Source organism: Enhydra lutris, unplaced genomic scaffold (assembly GCF_002288905.1).
Source record: "Enhydra lutris kenyoni isolate GAN:26980312 unplaced genomic scaffold, ASM228890v2 scaffoldscaffold42, whole genome shotgun sequence".
Taxonomy (NCBI): domain Eukaryota; kingdom Metazoa; phylum Chordata; class Mammalia; order Carnivora; family Mustelidae; genus Enhydra; species Enhydra lutris.
In genome coordinates this window covers 922,753-947,297 of record NW_019154126.1, presented here as the reverse complement: position 1 = coordinate 947,297, position 24,545 = coordinate 922,753, and the positions used below count along the sequence as shown (strand labels likewise).

General features: G+C 37.8%; 1 protein-coding gene across 1 annotated transcript in view; it reads right to left on the bottom strand.

The window, feature by feature from the left end:
* LOC111155555 (Rho GTPase activating protein 21) overlaps window positions 1-24,545 on the bottom strand; it is a 134,797-nt gene that overhangs the window by 53,401 nt on the left and 56,851 nt on the right. The window contains 2 exon segments of the mRNA XM_022515771.1: window positions 21,413-21,437; window positions 21,705-21,884. Of these exon segments, the coding sequence (XP_022371479.1) occupies window positions 21,413-21,437; window positions 21,705-21,884 (205 nt within the window).

The window sequence follows — 24,545 nt, the reverse complement described above, 5'->3', positions numbered from 1 at the left end:
AGGCTCAGGTCGTGATCTCGGGGTCCTGGGATCGAGTCCCGCATCGGGCTCTCTGCTCGGCAGGAAGCCTGCTTCCCTCTCTCTCTCTGCCTGCCTCTCCATCTACTTGTGATCTCTCTCTGTCAAATAAATAGATAACATCTTTAAAAAAATAAAATAAAATAAAATAAAATAGGGGCCAATCTTACAGCAAGAACTATCACATCTGCTGAGAATTATACTTTTGATTCTTGTTGTCACTTTCCTCTCTGAACTTTCTCTAAACTCTGACTTGCTATTCCTGCCTAGATATTATCCAATTCCTCTGGACAACACAAAATTGGTATCCCTTAAATACTTCTTTTTAATTTTCATATTCCTTGACTGTCTTGAGTTAAATGCTTGGCTCATTAATTTTAAGGCGTGTCTTTTCTTAAGGGGAACCCTCTTACACTGCTGGTGGGAATGAAAGCTGGTGCAGCCAGTCTGGAAAACAGCATGGAGGTTCCCCAAAAAGTTAAAAATAGAGCTACCAAAAGACCCAGCAATTGCACTACTAGATATTACCCAAAAGAAACAAACAGAGTGATTTGAAAGGGCACATGCACTCCAAGGTTTATAGCAGCAAAGGCCACAATAGCTAAAATATGGAAAGAACTCAGATGTCCACTGACAGATGAGTGGATAAAGAGGATGTAGTGTATATATACAATGGAATCTTACTCAACCATCAAAAGAATGAAATTTTGCCATTTGCAATGACACAGAAGGAACTAGAGGGTATTATGCGAAGGAGAAAAATAAGTTAGTCAGAGAAAGGCAAAATATCATATGATTTCACTCATATGTGGAATTTAAGAAACAGAGCAGATGAACATAGGGGAAGGGAAGGAAAAATAAAATAAGATGAAAACAGAGAGGGAGACAAACCGTAAGAGACTCTTAACTACAGGAAACAAACTAAGGGTTGTTGGAGGGGAGGTGGGTGGAGGAATGGGGTAACTGGTTGAAGGGCATTAAGGAGGCACTTGAAGGAATGCGCACTGGGTGTTCTATGCAACTAAAGAATCACTAAATTCTACCTCTGGAACTAATACAGTATATGTGACCTGCACTGAATTTAAATAAAAAAGTTAAAAAAAAAAGAGTGTCTTCTCTTTATAAGTCACACAGAGAAAGACAAATACCACAGGGTTTCATTTATTTGTGGAATCTAAATAACAACACACAAACAAAAAACATAAAATTCAGAGATAAACTGGTTGTTGCCAGAGGGGAGTTTGGGGAATGGGTGAAATAGGTGAAGAGGATTAAGAGGTAGAACCTTTCAGTAATAAAGTAAATCATGGCGATGAAAAATGCAGCACAGAAAATGTAGTCAATAATACTGTCATAACTCGTGTGGTGACAGATGGTGACCACACTTATTATGGCAAGCATTTTGTAATATATAGAAATGTCAAATCACTATGCCATACACTTGAAACTAATATAATATTCTGTTAGCTATACTTCAATTAAAATTTTTTTAATTAAAAAAAGGATAATTTTAAAAAGTGCCTTCTTTTTAATATATTCTACTGGTACTGGAAATCAAAAATATCAAATTTAAGATTGTGTTATTCCATCTCTTCTGTCTTTAATTTTTTAAGTCAATAATTTCAGGATGTGGCAAAACTAAAAGTCTGATCCTGAACTGTGGTAATTCACAAGGAAAAATGATTCTTTACTTCCCTATATTATCATCTGGCAGGGCCAGATAGCTTCCCTGGCAATTCTTAGTAAATATCTCTTTTAATTCTACATCTGTGTTTTATAATATCTCATTTTTTTGAGAACACATAGGAGTGATTCAAAGAGGAACACATAGGACATAATGCAAAGAACTGTTAACACCTTATTCAAGTGTCATTTCCTTGACCTTGTCAAAGGAAAAGGAAAATGTGTCTTTATAGCAAACACACATAAATCTTTCTACATTTGAGAAAAGGAGTAAAGACAACAATCTGAATAATCTAAATGGTTAAATGATGGCAGCTAAAATGACCAGGCAGAGAAAATGTCCCATTTTATGCTACTTAACATGCAATCAGTAAAGACTTAAACAAGAAGACAAAGATGGCTTATATGAATTTACTTGAAGTTGAATATTACTTTGAAATCGGGGGAGGAGCACATACTTTTACATTATGGTAAATAAAATCAGTTGGGAGAAAAATAATGAGTGAAAAACAAATAAACAAATAAGTAACGTGTAGGTAGTAGTTGCATCCAAATACTGGATAAATATCCAGGGAGATGTGACTTCTATCAATATCCAGGATAATGCAGTAGTTAACAGCTTGGGCCTTTTATACAGATTACATGGTTTAAAATCCTAGCTTTGCCATTTATTTTCCAGGGAGGGTTATCAAATGTTACAAAAATTAGTTGTCTCACAGAAATTCAATTTAATTGGGCTTCCTTTATTTTATCTGTAACCTTACCTCCAAGTGATTTTAGAAAAATGATTACTTGTTCCAGTTAACTCCTCTGGAAAATGAGGATGAGGGTAATATAGTTCCACCTGGCAAGGTTGTTGTGAGGATTAAAAGAGATAATCCATTAAAATGCTTATATAATGTCTAATATAAGAAGGTATTTAATAAGCATTATTACAGTGCTCGTCTGATAATAAACCTTTAGAAGGTTTACATACGGATCAGGGATAAATGAGGCCGGAGTGCATGTTACTCTGCAAATGCTTAATCAAATACTGGTTGAAGGATTATCTCTACAGATGTAACTGTCATGATGTAAGGAAATTGAGGAATATAAATCAAGACTAAAGAACTCTAAAGAGAAGAAGGTGGACAAAAGTAAGAAACTATACTAAACAAATTCCAGTAACTCTGATATGAATTACATAATCTCTTTTCAAAGAAACTGGTGTCAAAACCAGACGGCCGATAGGTTGTCAGTGAAGAAAGATTATTTAAATCTGTATGACCCTCTTTTTTTAGAGAATACTAATGCCAAAAATCACTGGCAACATTTAAATTATTTCAAAATCTAAACTTAGAATAAAAGCAAACAGACTCAAGCAAATGGATTATTTTAAGAAGTGACAATTTAGGGGCAGGGGGTGGCTCAGTCAGTTAAGTGTCTGCCTTTGGCTTGGATCACGATCCCAGGGTCCTGGGATTCTGGCCTGCCCCTCAGCATGGAGGCTGCTTCTCCCTCTCCCTTTTGCCCCTCCCCTGAACTTGTGCTTGTGCTCTCTCTCTCTCTCTAATAAATGAAATCTTAAAAAAAAAAAAAAAAAAAGAGAAGGGGGTAATTTTGAATATGCCACTTATAAAGAGGACCCTATAATGAATACCCACAAAGAAATAGGTAGTTATAAGTCAGAGATTCCTACAGTTCTGGGGATAAGAGGAAAATATTTCTTAACAGAGTGAAAAAATAGATACTTTATACAAATAAATTCCATCCCATGTTTTAAACAAAAACAAAGGAACAGAAAATAATGGCTGTCACTGAGATAAAGCTTTTTAAATTCTTCTGAGCTCTTGAAGATGCTACTTAACAATTTTTTAAAAAATGGAACCAATCTTCTCTTTTATAATGACGGTTAACTTTTTAAGGTATTCTTTTAATTGATTTCTTCGTTGTTAAAAAAAAAAATCTATGTACGAGAAAACCACTGAAATTAAACTGTACTTCACATGAAAGTTATATAAGCCTTGGAAGAAGGACACTCTTCACAAAAGTGGAAAACTAAAGTGATATTTCATATAATGGAGCATTAAAGCTCCAAGCGTTAATTATTTAAAGAAAATCAATTAAATAGCTTATTGAAATTGATGTTTAGTTTTCAGACCAAATATAAGTGAAACCACAATGTAGATTGAAATCGATATCAAAGTTAAATCTAAATAATGAAAAATGACCTCAACTTCTTTTTGATGGGTAATAGACTGCCGCAGGAAAAAAAAAAATTAGGGCACAAATAAGAATTTATTGACCAAAAGTTAGGAATTAAGAATCTTTTAAGGCAGAAAATAAATGGGGAGAGATAAACACCAAACTCGGGCTAGTGATTACCTTTGGGAAAGGAATGGTATAAAATGGCCTTATCCATACTTATAATCATTTATGTCTCAGGTGCGGGGGAACGTGGGGGGTTAGGACTGGGGGGAAAGATGTAAAATATTAACATGATAAAGATAGGTGGCAAGTATTTGGAAGACACACTTTCCCCTATATTTTGTTTGCCTGAAATATTTCATAACTGTTTTTTAATTGTTGAAAACAGACTTCTAATCTTCATTTTGGGGGTTTGGTTTGCTGAGGGCGTACAAAATTATCCTAAGAGCTTAATAGAGACACATTGTCTAACAACCAAAAATCCATATATATCGTTATGAAGCAGCATCCAATTTAAGAAGACTGGTATGGCAGATTATTGGGTACTCCATTTCCTTTGGTTATGGCAGAAGCACTAATTAAAAGAAATAAATATATGCCAATTTATTAAATCTAGGTATTCCCAAATTCCTAATAAAGATGCTCTCACTTCCTGAGTGATGACTAACACTTTAAAATTGCATCTCCCGAGCCTCTAATCTACAGCTCCAACAATTATGAGCTTCAAACCCCAAATTCCAAAAGCCTCTGGACATTGTAGAATACCGCCTGTTGGATGTTGGATCTCAGTCAGATTCTATCTGTTAGAAGCAAACACGTATTCTCTACTCAACCTGGTCTTCAAGTAGTATCAGATGGAACAAAATGAAATTTTAAAAATCTGTTAAATATTAAAAAGCAGACCATATTCTCACTTAATCATGACAAACTTTCTTTCAACCCACACCCAGCTAATTATTTTTGCTTGCTTTTTATTATGGAAAATGTCTGGTATACACAAAATTAGACAAAATAGAATCAATCCCATGAATATAACAAATAATCAAATTTTGTCAATCTTGTTTCACTCCTGCTTACTTTTTTCCCCTAAAGTGTTTTCTTTTCTTTCTTTTTTTTTTTTTAAAGATTTTATTTATTTATTAGACACAGAGAGAGAGATCACAAGTAGGCAGAGAGGCAGGCAGAGTTGGGGGGGAAGCAGGGCCCCTGCTGAGCAGAGAGCCCAATGCGGGGCTCAATCCCAGGACCTGAGATCATGACCTGAGCCAAAGGCAGAGGCTTGACCCGCTGAGCCACCCAGGCGCCCCTCCCCCCAAAAGTGTTTTAAAGCAAATCCCAGATATCATGTCAATTCATTCACAAATACTTGAAGATTTCTCTATTTATTTGAGAGAGAGAGTGTGGGGTGGGGGGAAGTGGCAGAGGAAAAGGGAGACAGAAACTCAGAGAGACCCCATGCTGTGTGTAGAGCCTGACGTGGGGACTTGATCTCATGACCCTGAGATCAGACCTGGGCCTGATGCTTAACTGACTGGGCCACCCAGGCACACCAGCCCCGCTTTTAAGGTTTATTTATTTATTTGAGAGAGAGAGTGCAGGGACATCTGTAAATACTCCAGGGACTTTACTATATATCTCCAAGAAATAGGAACTTTACTCTTTCTTAAGGAAAGATAACAAAACACACCCATAGTTCTCCATAGTATGTGGTATTCTCCACAGCGGATGAGAATAAACCGACATTCCACATACCAGTGAGATCATATGATAGCTGTCTTTCTCTGACTGACTTATTTTGTGCAGCATAATACCCTCTGTCTAGTTTCATCCACGTCATTGCAAATGGCAAGATTTCATTTTTTGTGGAATTTGAGAAACAAGGCAGAGGATCATAGGGGAAGAGAAGAAAAAATGAAATAAGATGAAACCACAGAGGGAGACAAACCATAAGAGACTCTTAATCTCAGGAAACAAACTGAGGGTTGTTGGGGGCATGGGAAGGGAGAGACAGGATGGCTGGGTGATGGACACAGGGGCGGGTATGTGCTACGGTGAGTGCTGTGAATTGTGTAAGCCTGATGATACACAGACCTGTGCCCCTGAAACAAATAATACATTCTATGTTAATAAGATAAAATAAAATAAAATTTTGAGTTAAAAAGAAAGAATAAACTGAATAAACAAACGTAATCTTGCCTTCTATCTTCCTCTTCCTGAATGACTACTTAAATTAATGAAAAAGCAGTATGTCATGATGTAGAAATGACAGCACCAAAAGCTATGAATTAAATTTAGAAAGGCTTCACTTGTGAAATCACAAAACCCTAAATTGTTTCCCATCAAGTTAACCATTCCCAGTGGAATGCTCTGCCTACATGTTCAAATTCAGTGAGGTCACACAGGCAGGAGAACGTACACTCCGTGAAAAACTCCAGCACGCAGAACAGCGCCTGGCACATAGTAGATGATCAATAAGTATTTACTGCCGACTTATTCAAATTACAGCCTTGGAAGATGTCAATGGTAAAACTGCCCAAAACCAAGCTGGAGATTTGTTTTAGGAACCAAAGCTACTATACTGCCACTGATCTGCAGTCTCCCTGAAACAGTAGAAGGGAAACGGGGCCACTTAACAGTAGTTTGAGGAAAATACCACTAGGTGTCAGACATGAATCAAAATATTCTGGCATGATAACCTACTCGGGCAAGAAAGACACTGGCAGAGTGTTATTCGTTCAACAAATATTTACTGAGCTCCTAAATGTGTCTGGGTCCGATTATCCTGCAATGAACAGAACAGTCCTGGGATGTGCCTTCTGGAGTACTTGAAGCTTATGCAGCATCATTTTTTTCTCTCTCTCTAAAGTTTCAGGAATTTCACAAAATACGTTTCACGTTTGGATTCACAGCCCTGCCATTTCTGTTGTACTGAATTTTAACTTCTCTGCAAACCCAGGAAGTTTGTTATGGTGTCCTAACCACAAGCAACTATCCTCCTGTCTCTGATCCTACCATTGCTGGACCCCTGAACTATTTCAACTTGCTTTCAAGACCTTCCATCTCCTTTAGCCCTCCCTATTCTTCAAGCCTAGCAGTCTCCCTCCAGAAATCACTTTCTTTCTTACTAAGATCACCCATAGCTCAATATTTCAACAAGATCCACCAGCAACCTCAGCCTCTTTCCTCCCTCGACCTTTCCAAGCATTCAGTTTGCCAGTCTCCAACAATGGAGAATTCCATCCACATGCCCACTCCGTTCCTCTTCTTGTCCTGGTATTTTGGTTGAATAAAACTGCATAACCTCTAACCCACTGATTTATAGTTCCCAAGTTCAGCTAAGTTCTTGATACTGCTCACTAACGTCTCTTGCTTATGTTTTAATCCCCATTCTCTCAAGGTTGCTGTTTCAAACTTCTAATGATCTTCTTGAACTCGCTGTCCCACCTTGATTTCCTCACACTATCTGGATAGCCTTGTCTCTGGCATCAGTGTAACTCAGTGGCTGTATCCCTCTCTCTGCCCATCCTTGCTTCCTCTTGTTCTACCTCAAGTAAGGACTGAGTTACCAGCCTTCTTCAGGACCCTGTTTCCTTCCCAGTCCCCTCTCATGTGCAAAACTTCAGCCAACCTCTGTTCTTCTCTCCAATGGACAGACATACATGTTCTGAGAGACAGACCAAAGCTTCCCAAACTTAAAAGAACAGCAAAACGTCTCCCTGTCCTTCCACATAGCTATCATTTCTTATTCTCCTTTCCCTCCTTTTCATACTTCTTGAAGAACAGTCTATACTCTCATTTCTTTACTTCTAAGTTTAGGGATTGTCAGACACTAGCAAATATCCCCTCCCAGCGTGAAACTTCCCACCCACCCCATTCCCATCCTCATCCGGTTTCCCTGCTCTAACTTATGCTCCAACCCACTGACACTTAGTTTCCGGATCCCCTCTGCTCACTGTACCAAAGTTATTCTCAGTAACTTAACCAATTTGCTACTGGTCAAATTGGCTCTATCATTACCCTTTTCAGTCCCCATCCAAATGAAATTTCTATGACAAATGGTAAGTCACCGCCCCCACTTAAAAACGATCGCCCCTCACTTAGCAAGTCATCAACTCCTCCTGGTTGTCTCCATACCTTCCAAATCTTATTCTCAGACTTCCTTTCTGATTCTTCTTTCTCTGACCTTCTTAGATGTTACCTTCCCAGGGTCCTATCTTTAATCTGTGTTTTCATGCTCTCTGGGCATGGTTTCCTTTATGTCTAGGACTTAGCTACAGCATATCTAATACATCCAAGTTTTTAACTAGGTACTGAACATTCTACAGGCATCTGAAATGCAACTTCTCCCAAACTAATCCCATCTCCCCAGGGGAAGGAGATGGATATGTTTCTCCTCCAGAATCCCACGGTTAACGGCCTCTCCATCTATCTATTCATTCCTCCCAGAGAAGCTAAGTATAAATTCACAAACATCCTGAGTTGGTGACATAAAAACCATTCCCAAGCCCTGCCAGCAACTCTGGGCAAATATAACTTCCATATCTCTGAAATCTATTCTAGAACACTGGTTTTCCTTTTTTTTTTTTTTTTAAAGATTTATATTTACTCACTTGACAAAGAAAGAGAGAGAGCACAAGCAGGAGGAGCAGCAGGCAGAGGGAGAACAGATTCCCCGCTGAGCAAGGAGCCTGATGCAGGACTCGATCCCAGAACCCTGGGATCATGACCCACGCCGAAGGCAGACACTTAACTTACTGAGCCACCCAGGTGTCCCTCCTTCTTTCTGATGAAATCCTCGTCATCTGTCAAGAGCACAAAGAACATTCCAGAAACCCCTTCCCTGGTGCTCCAGAGAGGATTCCTGGTGCTGTGGTCTGGCTGCACATATGTGATTCTTCTACACTTTCCTCCTCCGTCAGAGTGGGGGCTTCTTGAAACCAGAGCCCTCACCTTACAGAGATGTTTGTTAAATGTACACATGCCAGGAACTGCTCTGGGTTTTAGGCCAATAAAATAAAGTTCCTGTTCTATATTCCAACTGAGGAAGAAGAAGTTCAACAAGCGATAAGCAGTAGGAGAGGTGGTGATAAGCATCAGGGAGAATAATAAGCAGAAAAGGAAGGGGGGGAGGGGGAAAGAGCGAGAGGCAAGGCGATAAGACTATTTTCTTTTTCTTTCTTAAAAAGATTTTATTTATTTATTTCAGAGACAGGGAGCACACGCAGGAAGAGGTAGAAGCAGGCTCTCTGCTGAACAGGGAGCCCGACATGGGGCCCGATTCCAGGACCCTGGGATCAGGACCCGAGCCAAAGGTAGACACTTAACCTACTGAGCCACCCAAGCGCCCTGACATGGTCAGGCAAGTCCTCTCTAACAGGTGACGCGGGAACACCTACCTGAAGAAAGCCAGGTTAGAGGCCCTACTGCTCTCTTCCCAGCAATGAGACTAGGGACTTGCTTGTGGCAGTGACTCAACAAATGTTTGCTAAGTGAATGAATTAATAACAGGAAACATTATTTCTAGATTTAACGTACGTAGCATTTCTATGCAAATATTTCTGTTCTGGAAAATTATGTTAGACTTTGAAAGCAGGGACTATAACTATCACAATTAACTTAATAACTGCATCTATGAATTACGTATTTTGAATGTAGACTAGGTGGACAGCAATGAGGGGAAAAAAATGGGACTAAGCAGCCAGATGGTGTCTGTGATCAAGCTCTTAAGTCATGCAGCAGCTGGGAAAAGACAGCTCAAATCACCTAATTACAGGGTCACCTCTGCAACATTTTCTGTAGAAAAGTTTTTCCAGAGGACAGCCTAGAACATTACTGCTCCGGTCATGTATTTTCCTTGACTTTTTCACCTTTAGAGCTCTATCTCTAATTAAACTGAGACCCTAAATTCCATATTTCTTAAAGGTTTTAGAACGCTTCCAGAAACTCTTAAAATTGCATTTATTTTCTTGACTGCCAAAGTAACTTCATGCCATTCAAAGTCTTAAAACCAACTCCAAAAAATTGGATTTCTGACAGTGCCTACTTAATCCAATCAAATTCCTTTCACTTTAGATTACTGTGAAAATGGTTTTCTGTAACTTTAAAAGTGAAGTTGGATTTTTTTTTTTTTTTAACCTCTCATCTAACTTGACCACCTGACCAGTGTACTTTCCGAAGAGGTTTCCCAAATTCCTACTAAAGTCCAGGATTACTCTATTTTTGTTCCTACTGCTCCAGCTTACACATTTAGCAGCTACGTGAAATAAGATCTCTAAATTTAAAATATGTCTGATGCTTTGTGTTAAAAGGGAGGAAGGTGAAAGAAAGGAAGGAAGGCAGGTAGGAGATAATCATTTTCTTCCTCGACAGCAGAGGCACAGACATGAACATGCGGAGTTGTGCAGCTTCGGGAACAGCCATTTTGGACCAGGGCCAAGTTCAGGTGGCGGAGCCTCCCGTTATGCAATGTGGTGACTCAACAACATTTGAGCTCCTACCAGGTACTTACTAGGCACTGAAAATTCAACAATTAAAGACAGTTTCCTTCCTTAATGACTTTGTTCTTAAAGTAATACATAAAAACACTTTGCATTAAGACAATGAACAGTCTGCGTGTGGGGGAAACCTTCAGTTTACATACTCTAATGACTAATTTTTGATAAGGGATATAATCGCCCCTCTTATTTCTGCATTTTCCCATATCGGATCTGTGTTGCTGCCACCACTTTCCAGGACCAGGTAGAAGAGAAGGCAGAAAGTCTCCTCTTGTTTATAATCACTCAGATGAATTGTCTGCAAAACAGCAGTAGGGATTTTCCAGAAGAGAATGAGAGAAATTAACTGAGAAGCATCGAACAATCTACTTATTTCATTTTGTACAAAGTGTGCTTCCGCGCACATTGATAATAACTATTACTTTCTTGCCCTCAGCATCTCTCGGGCCAGCCAAGGTTTCAGTTCTTGCAATCTTTTCAAAAAACTATACATCACAGTTTTAAAATGTACACATATCCTTGCCATCATTGTCCTTTATTTCTGGGGTACCCCTGTGTTTTGACCATGGACTATTTTATCATAAGAGAATCCAGGGGCCCTCATTTCCCATTTCCCACCTATCAAATGGAGAGGAATAAAATAAATATATTGTAGGTAAGTCGTTAATAGCAAAATGTAGAATCACTTACCATCTTTGTGTGTGTGTGGGGGGGTGTGTGCATGTGTATATATGTGTGTGTGTGTGTATGTGTGTGTGTGTGTGTATTACACATTTTTATATTAGGAAACACTGTCCATAAAAGCAAACTACAAATAGCTTGGTAATTTTATTTTATCTATGTTGACACAATATAAAGGTATCTTAATAAGATAAACATATGGGTAGCAAATCTTCTAATGAGGTATCCATTGATGTACTAACAAATTGAGCTAGTACAGGGGAATGCGTAATTTATATCTGAACCACAGTGCATATACATGTAAGCCTAGCTGCTAGAAAACCCAATCTCAAAATACTATTAGTATCAATAATATAATCTATGTCCAGGCTACTGAACATGAGCCCCTTCCACTTTAAGAGTTTCTCCACCCAGCAAGCAGAAGAAAAGCCCAAGTCCTGTGTAGTTACAAATCTATCGGGAGATCCTCCCACATTAATAATAAGGGTAACTCGAAATAATGCTCCTACCAACCTAAAGACTATCTGGGTGCTAAGCAAAGAAAGGGGCAAAAGGGAAGGAAACCAATCTCTAAAAAGTGGCTATGGACCAAACTTCACATAGATTTGTAGGCTGAAAATATAATAGCCTGGAAACAACGTTTTCATTCTAGATCTCAAAAAATCCCCAGTAATAATTTCTGAGGTCAGCAAAGGCAGAATAGTCCAATATACAAAGAAAACAACAACAACAACAAACCCCAAATCACAAAACAAAAAACCCACTCTGAGCTAGAACCACCAGAAAAAAAAAAAAAAGAAAGAAAGAAAGAAAGAAAGAAAGAAAGAAAAGAGAAACAGATCTACAAAAATTCCTAAGTTGGAATTACCAGACACAGATTATGAGACAACTCTGTTTACTATATTTGAAGAAGAAAAAAAGCCTAAACATGATAAAGAGAAAACTATGAGAAGCAATCATGTATACTTTGGTGCACTACACTAAAGAATTTCTAACAATCAAAATGTAAAACCCAAACTGCTAAGAAGAAAATTATTAGACACATATTAGAAGAAATTATCTAAATGCAGCTGAGGAATACTTGGGGGGGAAAAAAAGAGGAAAAAACAGAATTTAGGAGCCATGGGGGACAGAATAATAACATCTAACACTTGTTTAATTGATTCCCAGAAGAACTGAAGGAAGCATTGAAAGACAGATAATATGTGAGGAAATACTAGCTGAAAATTTTCTAAAGCTGATGATAGCCACTTGTCGACAGAACAAGAAGCTCAGTGAATTGTAAACAGGAAAAATAAAATAATTCTCACCAAGACACATTATTACAAAATGGCTTTATTACAAAGATACAGAGAAAATCTTAACAGCAGATATAAAGTTTGCCTTCAGAAAACCAATAAATCAAAATATGAATTCATACTAGCAAAAATATAAGCCAAAAGAGAGCAGGATATTACCTAAAATATGTTGGAAGAAAATATCAATATAGAATTCTGTAGCCAGCAACAATCTCTCCAAAAAATGAGAGCAAAACGAAGACTTTTCAGGGAAAAACAAAATAAAACAAAGCAAGCAAAAACCCCAAGAGAACTGCAACATAACATGAAAGTAACTTGCAAGTACAGGGAAGATAAGTAGAGGTAACAGGTCTTAAGGCCATTATATTGTTTCAGAGGAGAATAAAATAGGAATTAGCACTAGACTTTGATAAATTTGCATATTATAATTTCTAGGATAACCACCAAAGAATTGCAATATCTTATTTAATCTGAAAAGAGAAAAGAAATATAAGAAATTCAAAATAAAATAGAAACTTCAAAATAAAGTAGATTAAACAATAAATGTAATTAATTACATTAAATGTAAACAGACAAAAATTTCTAAATCTAATGATGGTGAACTAGCTTGTTTCAGAATCAATTCTTCCACCCGTGAGCTACAACCAGAAAAGCTGGACTAGTACAGGCAACATTCGTGTAAAGGCAGAGAAAGTCTTCAAGGCAAGAGGTCTCAAAGGGACAAGATCCCAAAGAAAAGGAAGTCCAGTGAGGAGAGTTCAATGTTTTGCACTGCTTTTCACCACCTTGAGGTTCTTTCTGCTCCGAAAGTACTGGCTGAAAGACTGAGGAGCTGCACAGAACCTCCATCAGTCTCAAAGGGCCAGGAGAGCAAAAATGGGTATCTAAAGCCAGCCAAGGAAGAGGGTCTGGAAAACACCATATGCTGTCTGATGGGGCCTCCAAAGGAATACATCCTGTGAGGAGGGTGAAAAAGAGAAAGCCCAAGCATGTCAAGCGTGCAGGTGTGCTGTGCAGATCTCCCCTGAGAGAACCTGGTGTGGGGGACACAGCAGAGGGACAGCCCCAGCGGCCACACCTTCAGATCCACCACCATGGTCACACAGAGGCCACACTTCCCCACTCCTGCTCAAAGCAGGATTGCTCCTCAGTGGTCTCACTGAGACCTCCTTACATTGTGCTGCAGTCTGGTATATTTCCTACCAAATCCTCCCTTCCCTCTCTTCTTTCACAGATGTCAGACCTGCAGTAGGGTCTGAAGTCTTCCCCTGCGTCTCCCGCTCCCTTCTTCTCCTTCACAGGCATTTCTCCCAATAAATCTCTGGCATGTCTAATGCTGTCTTGCCATCTGTTCTTGCTCTGGCATCTGTTTCTCAGAGAACTTGAAATGCTAAACCAAACATCAAAGAGACTAAGGTCCACACTTAAGTAAAGGCAATCCCTGAACAGAGATGGAAAAACCCTAAATACAACAGAAAACCAAATCTGGCAATATGTGAAAAGTATGACATATTATGGAGACGCTTGGTTTGGTCCAATAGCGCAAAGCTTAACAGCTGGAAAAATAAGTCAATATAATTCACTATATTGAGAGATTAATGGGGAAAAAAGTAAAAGGTTTATGCCAAAAGATGCAGAAAAATTCAAACCTTACCTAAGGGGGAGAGAAACACAACGTTCATAGATTAGAATATTCGATTATTTCACATTTTCAAATAATCAAATCTGGTAACTAATACAAATAGTAACATTTATTATGTAGTAATTATAGTACTTAAGATTGCAATCTTGCTGCAAAGAAAGTGACCAACGTAATAGAAAAGAGGTTGGCAAACTGTGTGTAGAGAGCCAAACAGTAAATATTTTAGGCTCTGCAGAACACATACGGTCTCTGCCGCATATTCTTTTTTTAAACAACTGTTTAAAAATATAGAAGTGTTCTTAGTTTGAAAGCTATACAGAAGTGAGGCACAGGCCAACCCCTGGAACAGAAGAAAAGTCCAGAAACAGACCTACGTGTATACAGATACTAAATGATCAAGGTGGGTTACAAAGCAGTAAACGGAAGTACAGACTTCTCACTTAGTAGTGCAGGGCTAAATGCATATTCATATGGGAAAAAAGTTAATCCTGACCTCATACTACATGTAAAAAGAACCAATCACAGGTAATCTGTAGGTTTAATTGTGAATGATAACACAATACAGCATCCTGTAGATAACACAGGAAAATACCTTTGTGACCACGCAATAGAAGAAATTCTTAAACAGGACTCCAAGTATTAGTCATAAAAGGAAAGACTGACAATTTAGACTATATTAAAATTGGGAACTTCCCTTTGTCAAAATTACTAATAAGAAATTGAAAGGCAAGTCACAGTTTGATATCTGATACAGATAAAATAAAATCCTCATCAAGAATATTAAAAGAACTCTTAAAGGTTAATTTTCTTTAAAAAGAGCACTGATATCTAATATCCAAATAAAGAGCACTCATACCTAATACTCAAATTCAAATAAAAGGTAATCAACCCCATTAGTCAGGAAAATTAAAATTAACCCATATTCCATATCACTGTACACCTACTAGAAAGACAAAAATTTAAAAGACTAACAAATGCTAAATGTTAGTGAGGATATGGCATGACTGGGACTCTCACACCCTATGGCTGAGTATATAAATTTGTACAATCACTTTGAAAGAAGACTTAGCAATATCTACTAAATGTAACTGTATGAATACCTATGACTCAGCATGTCACTCCTGGATAGACATGACCACTAGAAATAAGCACATATGTGCCTAAAAGTACATGCATAAGAATGCTCATGGCTGCGTTGGTTGAATTAGCTAAACACTGGGGGGAATCTAATTAAAGTTGTGTATGTTCCCATTGTTTTACATCAACTTTAAAGAGGTACAACTTACGTATGATAAAATGTACCCATTTTAAGTGCTCACTTCCTAAGTTTTGATCCTATGTAACCACGACAATCAAGATAAAGAACATCTCCATCATGCTGGAGACTTCCCTTATGTGTTTTCCCAATGAACTGGTTTAGATTTATCTTTCCTCTCATACAAATGGAATCAGACAGTCTGTACTCTTTTGTGCTTGGTTTCTTTCCCTCATCAAAATGTTTTTGACAGCAAAAAGCATGAGCAACAAAAGCAAAAGTACAGAAATTAGATTTCATCAAAATTAAGAACTTTTATGCATCAAAGGGCATTATCAAGAAAGTGAAAAAATCTACAGAATGAGGGAAAATATATGCAAATCACAGATCTGATAATAATCTACTCTCTAGAATATATATAGAACACTTACAACTCAAAAACAAAAAGACAAACAACCTAATAAAAAAAATGAGCCAAGGACTTGAATAGACATCTCTCGAGAGAAGAGACACAAATGGCTAACAAGCATATGAAAAGATGCTCACCATCACTAGTTATTAAGGAAATGCAACGGAAACCACAATGAGATCCCACTTCACACTCACTAGGTTGGCTATAATTCAAAAATGGAAAATAACAGGCGTTGATGAGGATGTGGAGAAATTGGGACCTTCACACACTGCTGGTGGGGACATAAAAATGGGGCAGTTGCTGTGGAAGACAGTTTGGCAGTTCCCCAAATGTTAAACAGAGAATGACCATTAAAACACAGCAATCCCACTCCCAGATATATATACCCCACAGACCTAAAAGCAGGGACTCAAACAAAAACTTATACACACAGATTTGTAGCAACACTAGTCACAGTAGCCAAAAGAGGGAAATAGTGCAAACGTCCAGCGATGGATGAATGGATACACGTATTGTGGTCTGTACATGCAAGGGAATGTTATTCAGCCAGGAATGAATTACTGCTACTTGCCACACACGGACAAAACTCAGAAACATTATACTACGTGAAGAAGCTATATGAAAAGGTTATATAAAATATCCAGAACAGATGAGTCCAAAGGGACAGAAAACACACCGGTGATTACCAGGGGCTCTGGGGAGGGGTGAAGAGTGAATGACAGCTTAATGGATATGGGCTTCCTTTTGGAGCAATAAAATGTTTTGGAACTACAAAGAGGTGGTAGATGCTCAGACAGGTCCTTTAATTCTGTACTAAATGCCACTGAACTGTTCACTTTAAAATGGTGAGTTTTATGTTCTGTAAATTTCACCTAATATAAGAAATAGTTTTGGAGATTGAGCCACAAGGCTGTGCGTGTCCCACTGCATGGGTATAGCACAATTTCATTATCTCTTCATATGTTGATGAGTCCTTAGATTGAATCCAGTGTTTGCCTGTTGACTATGAATAAAGCAGCTATGAATACCCCTATATAAACATTTTTGCAGGCAAATGTTTCAGTGATCTTTAGTAAATACCTATGAGTGCCCTTATCATTTCATAAAAATAAGTGAAAAATATCAACAACAGCTCTATCAGTCATAAAGTGCACAGGTATCAAAACCACTAACAACATCAAAGATGGAAATCAGTTGCAAATACTAAAGCAAATGATGTGGTATCCCTGCTGCTGAGCAGACTTAAGCCAACAGGACATGTTCGATTAGGAAGACAAAGAAGAAAATTAAAGAACAAGTATGAAATGCTAATACGAGGTTAGCCAAAACTGTATCTGAAAGTTGAATTAGAATCTTTTCACACTCTTTACCATTGAAGGGAACAGAACCCTCTTTCTCACACATTTCAAAGGATGAATTATGAGAGTAAAGAATTTTCTGAGAAGTCATGGTAGAAACTGGGAGGTAACCCTACAACCAGATGGCTTCAGTTCGTAAGTCCAATACTGCCCCTTGCTAGTTACTTGAACACTTCATGCCCCCATTTCCTCATCTAAAAACTGGAGGTGATACTATGCACCCAAGAAGGTTGATGAGTCAGTCCATGCAAAATTTCAAGACACACTGTAAGTCAGGGGCGGCCACTGCCACCACACTATGACCACCACCACCACCACCACCAGCTCCTCCTCCTCCTCTTCCTTCTTCTTCAACATCACCATCATCTCTAGTTCCTAAAGTAACTTCAAGATAATGTCAGACACTTGTGGATAGTCTACTGAATGGTATTAAAAATGAATAAAAATATGTAACTTATTAGTATATTTACCTACCTACAAGAGAAACTCAAATCATTGGAACTGTCAATATAGTTAAAAATGGGTCCCAAGGGGTTTAGTTAATGCTCTGCGATGTCAGCAGAGACCCAAGGAACTCATTTAGTATCGCTACCTTAGAAATAATGAAACATGCTTCTATTGCCTTACTCCACACTATAGAGCATGGACTGCCCATAATAAGAATTTCCTCTTACAACAAACTTTCAGGTCCATTTTTTAGTGTTATATTACTCCGAGGGAATAGGTTTCCAGCCTATTAATGGAAATTAGTAGCATAAAATATACCCAATTTTCTCAGCTTTCTAGAATTTACTTCTTCATTAAATGGAAGACTATTTGGTCTCTAGGCACAGTGGGTACTGTGCAGCTGGCATAAAATGATGAAAAGGTCCAATCAGATTTGGCGCTCAGGGATTTGGAAGTATGACGATGAGAGAGGAAGGAAGAACATACAGTCAGGGTTGTACCTTACACAGATGACGGCTCATGAAAAAACCAGGTATAATCAAAGTTAACTATGAAAGTCATTTAGAACCTCCAGTAAATACCAGAGTCTGGGTCTTTGCAAGATCAGAGCCAAGATTTTGTTGTTGTTACTCTCTGCATTTAGTAGCTTTCCAGGTCCTAATTCTGGTGCCTGTGGGTCCCTAGGTATCCTGTTGCTCTTGACACTGAATTTGGAGATGCCCTGATGGTTTTTTAGAATTAACACATCTTTCCTGAGGTACTTTGTGGAAGTTTCTATTTCTTTCTTTTTTTTTTTTTTTTTTAAGATTTTATTTATTTATTTGGCAGAGAGAGAGGGAACACAAGCAGGGGAAGTGGGAGAGGGAGACGCAGGCTTCCCGCCAGGCGGGGGCTCAATCCCAGGACCTTGGGATCATGACCTGAGCCAAAGACAGGAGCTTAACGACTAAGCCACTCAGTTGCCCCGGAACTTTCTATTTCTTGCCACTAAAAGAGCCTTGGTTAAAAAACCCAAACATAGGCTACAAAGCTGTCTAGTCAGAAACAACTGCGATCACAAAACACAAATTTTTACTACAGAGAAAATTTGTAATATCCCAGTTACTTTTTTTCTACTATTAATGCTTAAATATAGATTTTAATCCCAAAGTAGAAATCCAACAGTTACTTTAATACCTAACAAAATGATAAACACATTTTTAAAACACTGGAAATGTCCCTACAATTAAACTGAGACAGAATTTTTACTCACGGAATAAGTAGAAAAGAAATAATAGTAATTATAAACTTTTACTTATTCTTATTTTGATTATTTATGAATATCTTCTCCAGAGATTTAAGGGATAACAGGACAGCAGCAAGACAGCAAGTATCTACAAGCAACTATTATCACCAAAAAATATTTTTCTACTTTGATGGCCTTTTTCTTGTAAATATTATTTGCATCATAATACAGAAAACTAATCAATAAGAAAAAATAATTTTAAAACACAAGACAGTACACATATATAGTATATAAGAAACATAATAGAATGGGAAAGTTGGGTAAGAGAATAATCAGAAAATTAAGTGGCAAAAGAGATTCCACTAAATTGCCAAAAGGAAAGAACACTAAAACAAAACGTTTCAGCTGTTTCACAGAATTTTGGCATTATAACAGGATCTCTTAGGAGTTTGAATAAATGTCTGGCAATTACTTCCTCTCCAGTGATTCTAGGCTTTGACTTGGATCATTACCCTGGAGGCTGGGATTCCATTTCATTAAAACAAAATTTACATAAAAGGATTTTGTAATCTCACTATGCTTGGAAATAAGTTTTAAGAGAATATAAAACTGTAAAATAAAAATAATAATGTTCAGTTGAATTAAAATAATAAACTAAATGTAGTTTGCCTCTAAATTGGTTGCATTCTCAAACAAATGATCTATAAAGAAAAATTTTCACATAAAATATATTCTCATGGTTGATTGATGGTTGAGTTGAAAAGGTATTATGAGTGCTGTAGTTTAGTGAAGTAGGCCTCCGCAGACTAGCCCGTGACCCACTACCAACGGGATGACAGGAGCAAACCTTGTTCCTGGGAGGCAAAGGAGCAGAACACTAGGCACTCCTTAACTCAATGAACGTTCTGAGTCCACTGCTAACCAGGCATTCAGAATAGAGTAGTAAGTGATGACTGCCCCCATAAGGTGTTCGGGGCTTTTAAACTTGGAATATCTCTGACTTTTATATGAATTCTTTGTCTTTAGGTATCCACAAATATGGAACAAACTTCTTTGTTTTTGTTTTTTAAGATTTTATTTATTTATTTCAGCCCCACTGAGCAGGGAGCCTGATGCGGGGCTCGATCCCAGGACTCTGGGATCACGACCTGAGCCAAAGGTGGATGCTTAATGACTGAGCCACCCAGTGGTCCCTAAACATCTTTGTTTTTAATTTTCTCAAGGCAGAGAAATATCACAGAATTTCATAACATACTAAATATACCCTATTTCATCCACTGATTCCTGACTTTACATAAGTCAAACTATTTTTTTAAAAGACAGCATTATTTATTTTAAAGATTTATTTATTTGAGAAAGACAGCGCATGTGCGTGTGAGCAGGGGGAGGGAGAGAGAGAATCCTCGAGCAGACTCCCTGCTGAGTGTAGAGCCTGAAACCAAGAGTCTGATGCTTAACCGACTAAGCCACCTGGGCGCCCCAAAACACAGTATTTCTTTTAAACAAAAACGAATGAAGAAAAGTTAAGTAAAGAGAAGAAAGATGGCAGAGTTCAGTGCAGATGAACTTCTGAGTTAGACACCTGGTCTGGAAGTTCAGCTCTGTTCCTTAGTGGTGTGATCTTGGGAAGGTCATTTCACATCTTACTCAGCCTGGGTTTCCTCATCTACAAAATGGGAATACTGGCTCACACCTCTCAGCATTATTATGAGTATGAAATAGGATAAGAACATACACTATGATGCCTGGCATGGATTAAGTCTTCAACCAGACGGTGAATACAGCTTGTCTTGTGTACCACAGGATGTTGTGCGCATGGCCTCTACCTACACGCCAGAAGCACTGCCCCCACTACCACCAATCGTGACAGTCAAAAATGGCTACAGATATTGCCACGTGTCCCCACGGGGCAACTGAATGCAAAGTGGAATCCTGTAACAAAGAAAGGACTCGAGGAGAAAGACTGGTAAAACCCAAGTAAGTCTGTAGTTTAGACAGCAGTATCGTACCAATGCTAGTATCTTACTTTTGTTCGCTGTGCCATGATTATATAAGTTGTTGAACATTAGGGGAAGTCAAATGAAGGATATATGTAAACTGTGCTATTCTGGCAACTTTTTTTTTTTAAGTCTCAAATTATCTAGAAATAAAAGTTTTTAAAATGGGTGCATTTTATTGTATGCAGATTTTAGCTTATTAGCATTCATATAAAATTAAAACAAAAATATGTGGATGTTATCAAGAAATATCCCTATCCGCAGCCTGATTCTCCTTTTAAACTCATTAAATATAATGCTTAAGTCAGGAGTAAGATTAACTACAGGAAGACCTAAAACACTCTACCTTTCAATATTTGAGTCAATAAATCTACTAGATAAAACACACAGCATTTCTTACCTAAAAGAATTATTAAATTTAGATGATTATTAATTAAATAAAGATATCAGAATTAGTTTCCTCAGAATCATTTATGTTCCTCCACATAAATATTAATATATAATTAAAATAATCACATGTTCAAATCATGATGAGACAATGCATCCATAAACAGTAAACAGTTGACAGTAAAATTATTTGATTTCTAAGACTCTCGCCTCTAAGAGTTATACAGTTAGACTCCAAAAAACAGTATCAGCTCATTTACTATTACTTCAAGAGCAGAAAAATATGTAGATAAACATTCAGAGAAAAATTAAAACTTTTATAGCATACCTCCTCTGTTGCCATTTTCTTCATCCTACAATATAAAAAAATATAGCCATATATGAATACTTAATTATAAACTCTAGTGACATCACAGCAAGGTTCAACTCAATTCAAACCACCCTCCCCAAAGTGTGCCAATAACATTCTCATTAAGTGCCCTTTGTCAGAAGGACAGCACTTTCATACACAAGGTAAGAGGGGAGGTTGAGAGGAAGACAAGAAGGAGGCAGGAATTATTTTGTGGAGTTTTTTCAGTAATTTGAAAATAGGTATTATTTTGCACAATGATTTCTCTTACCTTATATGAAAATTGAATTGCAGACTCTGGGGGATACACAATAAAATGCCTTAATGTAAAACCAAAGCCTTGAGATGTTCTTTTCAACATGACTGTTTTGGGACCTGGCCAGGAGAATGTTTCATCTTCGGACGGTGATACAGTTTCGCTTTGTTCTTTTCCATCTTTACTTTTTGATACCTAAAATAAGAAGATATTTAAAAGTTAACTTGATAACTCAATACACTTCCTCAATACGCTTAGGGAAAAAATTGTATGTAAACATATAATCACCTGAGCACAGACATAAACCTAAGGGAGAAAAGGGAATCAGGTTCTTCGTATTATAGCAAATAATGGACAGCATCAAAAACGGAATTTTTTTCTAGAAAGGGATGCTATGAAAGTTAATCAGAAGCAAGAAGGAGCTCTTGGAAATTAGAAATATAATGGCTTAAATTTAAAATGCAATAGAAGGAATGAAGCTAATACCACAAAACAGAAACTATGAAAGAACAGCCATGTAACTCTTACTAAGGCAGAACGCTGAAACTGTTATCAGAGTCCAACAGAAACAAAAGATGATTAGAAACTAATAGACAAGGTCTTCAAGTTCTGAGCACAAATTCAGTATCCACGTAGATAATCCTTCCACTGTCCTAGCCATCCAGTATTTTGATCTCCTCTTCTCCACTCTTGGTTTTCATCTGATTATAATTGAAAACCCTCTGCAATTTCAAATCAAAGATTCTACTTTTCATTCCCTCTCACTCCTCAGCTCTTCTAAATCTGCTAGGTGGGGCTGCCCCTCCCACCTCCTCCCTGTCCCTCACCAACCCATGTTCTCACTTCCCTCTTAAGCTAGCTTCAATTCACTCCTTTACCTTTCTCATGCTTCCTCAAAGTCGCCTGACAAAACCTAATGCTGGATAAATAACATTGCCTACTCTGGACCTGTACCTAGGCAGCCGAACAAGACTGGCGTTAAAAAACGAAACAAAATAAAACAAAACAAAAAAAACTAAGCTGTTTTCACTCTAAGTTCATAACCACTAACCTCAAGGGAGACTTTTAGTGTTGTCTGTCAATAATAATACAGTTCTCTCCAGTCCATTCATGCTACATAACTATCCCATCCCTTCTCCTCCATCCTCACCTGTAGCTAATGACCCTGCTTTTGACTACACTGAAAAAACACAGGAAGCATGAGATGAGAACTTAATCACTTGCCACATCTACCACTTACCACCTGCAGTGGGGTCCATGTTCTCTTCCCTTCCTTCTTGTACAATCCTGCTCCAATGGACCATTCTTCTATGGCCCCTACCTGTATACTAGATCCCTCTTAATAGTCAAAGATGTGGTTCCCACAATTCTCCCCCCTCTTTCACATCGTCTATTTTCTCTACTATAGCCCTATCAGAACACTCACATTTTTTTTTTAAGATTTTATTTATTTATTTGACAGAGAGAGACACAACGAGAGAGGGAACACAAGTAGGGGGAGTGGGAGAGGGAGAAGCAGGCTTCCTGCTGAGCAGGAAGCCCAATGTGGGGCTCGATCCCAGGACCCTGGGATCATGACCCGAGTTGAAGGCAGACGCTTAACGACTGAGCCACTCAGGCGCCCCAGAACACTCACATTTTATAAATTCTTTAATTTTAAAACAGCAACAACAACAACAAAATTGTGGAACCACAGAGCCCTCTCCAATTACCACCTTGCTTGTCTGCTGATTCTTTAGACCAAAATTCCTCTAAAGTTGACTATGGTACCTCTCTCCATTTTTCTCCTTGCATTTTCTCTTGGTCCCTCTGAATCAAGTTTTGTCTCCACAATTCCCTGTTACTGTCCTGGTCAAGGTCAACAACGGTTTCTACACTGCTAAATTGAGCAACCAATGTTCAGTTCTTGTCTTGTGTGACATATCGACTGGTTCAAGGATTGCGCTGCCCTTTTTGAAAAATTTTCTCCACTTGACTTTCCATACTAATTTTATTCCTAACTCATGGTTTGTTTCTTCTGCCTTCCTTGTTACTACATCACCTGCTAAATTTCTGAACTTGGGAATACCCAGGGCTCAGTCCATGGACTTTTCCAGCTCTATTCTGTCTTTTGGTGATTTCATCCAGTCTCATGCTTTAAACTCCATTTATATACAAGCGACCCCCAACTTCCAATCTAATAGGTATCTCTTACGTCTGCATTGCTACTAAGATTTTGTATTAAATCACAATTCCAAGTTCATCTTAGCAGTTTTGAAATGTCACTTTTATCAAACAGCAGATACTTGAATTGCTTAAATTGATTTTACTTTTTATGTTTCACTAGTGAACCTATCTATTACTTCACAATGATTTGCTTCATATGAAGGTGTTAAAATTTAAAAATTATACTAAGAAGAAAATAAATCCAAGAGACTTCTAAATCCTGAATATTTTCACCACATAGTCAGTATCTGGACTATTACTAGTGACCTATTAATTTCATTTTCTTTTCTTTCTGGAAAGATAGCTAGACAGTAACATTCTCCAACCACACTTGCAGTGAGAGCAGTAGGGACAAAGTTCTACACAATGGAATGTAAAGAAAGTAGTATACAACATACAAAAATCAACTGTATTTCTACATACCAACAGTAAGCAAATGGTACCTAAAAAATTTTAAACTACCGTTCAAAATATGAAATAATAAGGACAAATCTGACAAAAGATCTGCAAAGCCTATTAAACTACAAAACACTGCTGAGAGATTAAAAGAACATCTAAATAAATGGGAAGATATACCATGTTCATGATTCAGAAGACTCAGTATTACTAGAATGTCAACTCTCCCCAAACTGATCTAGAAAACAAAGAAAT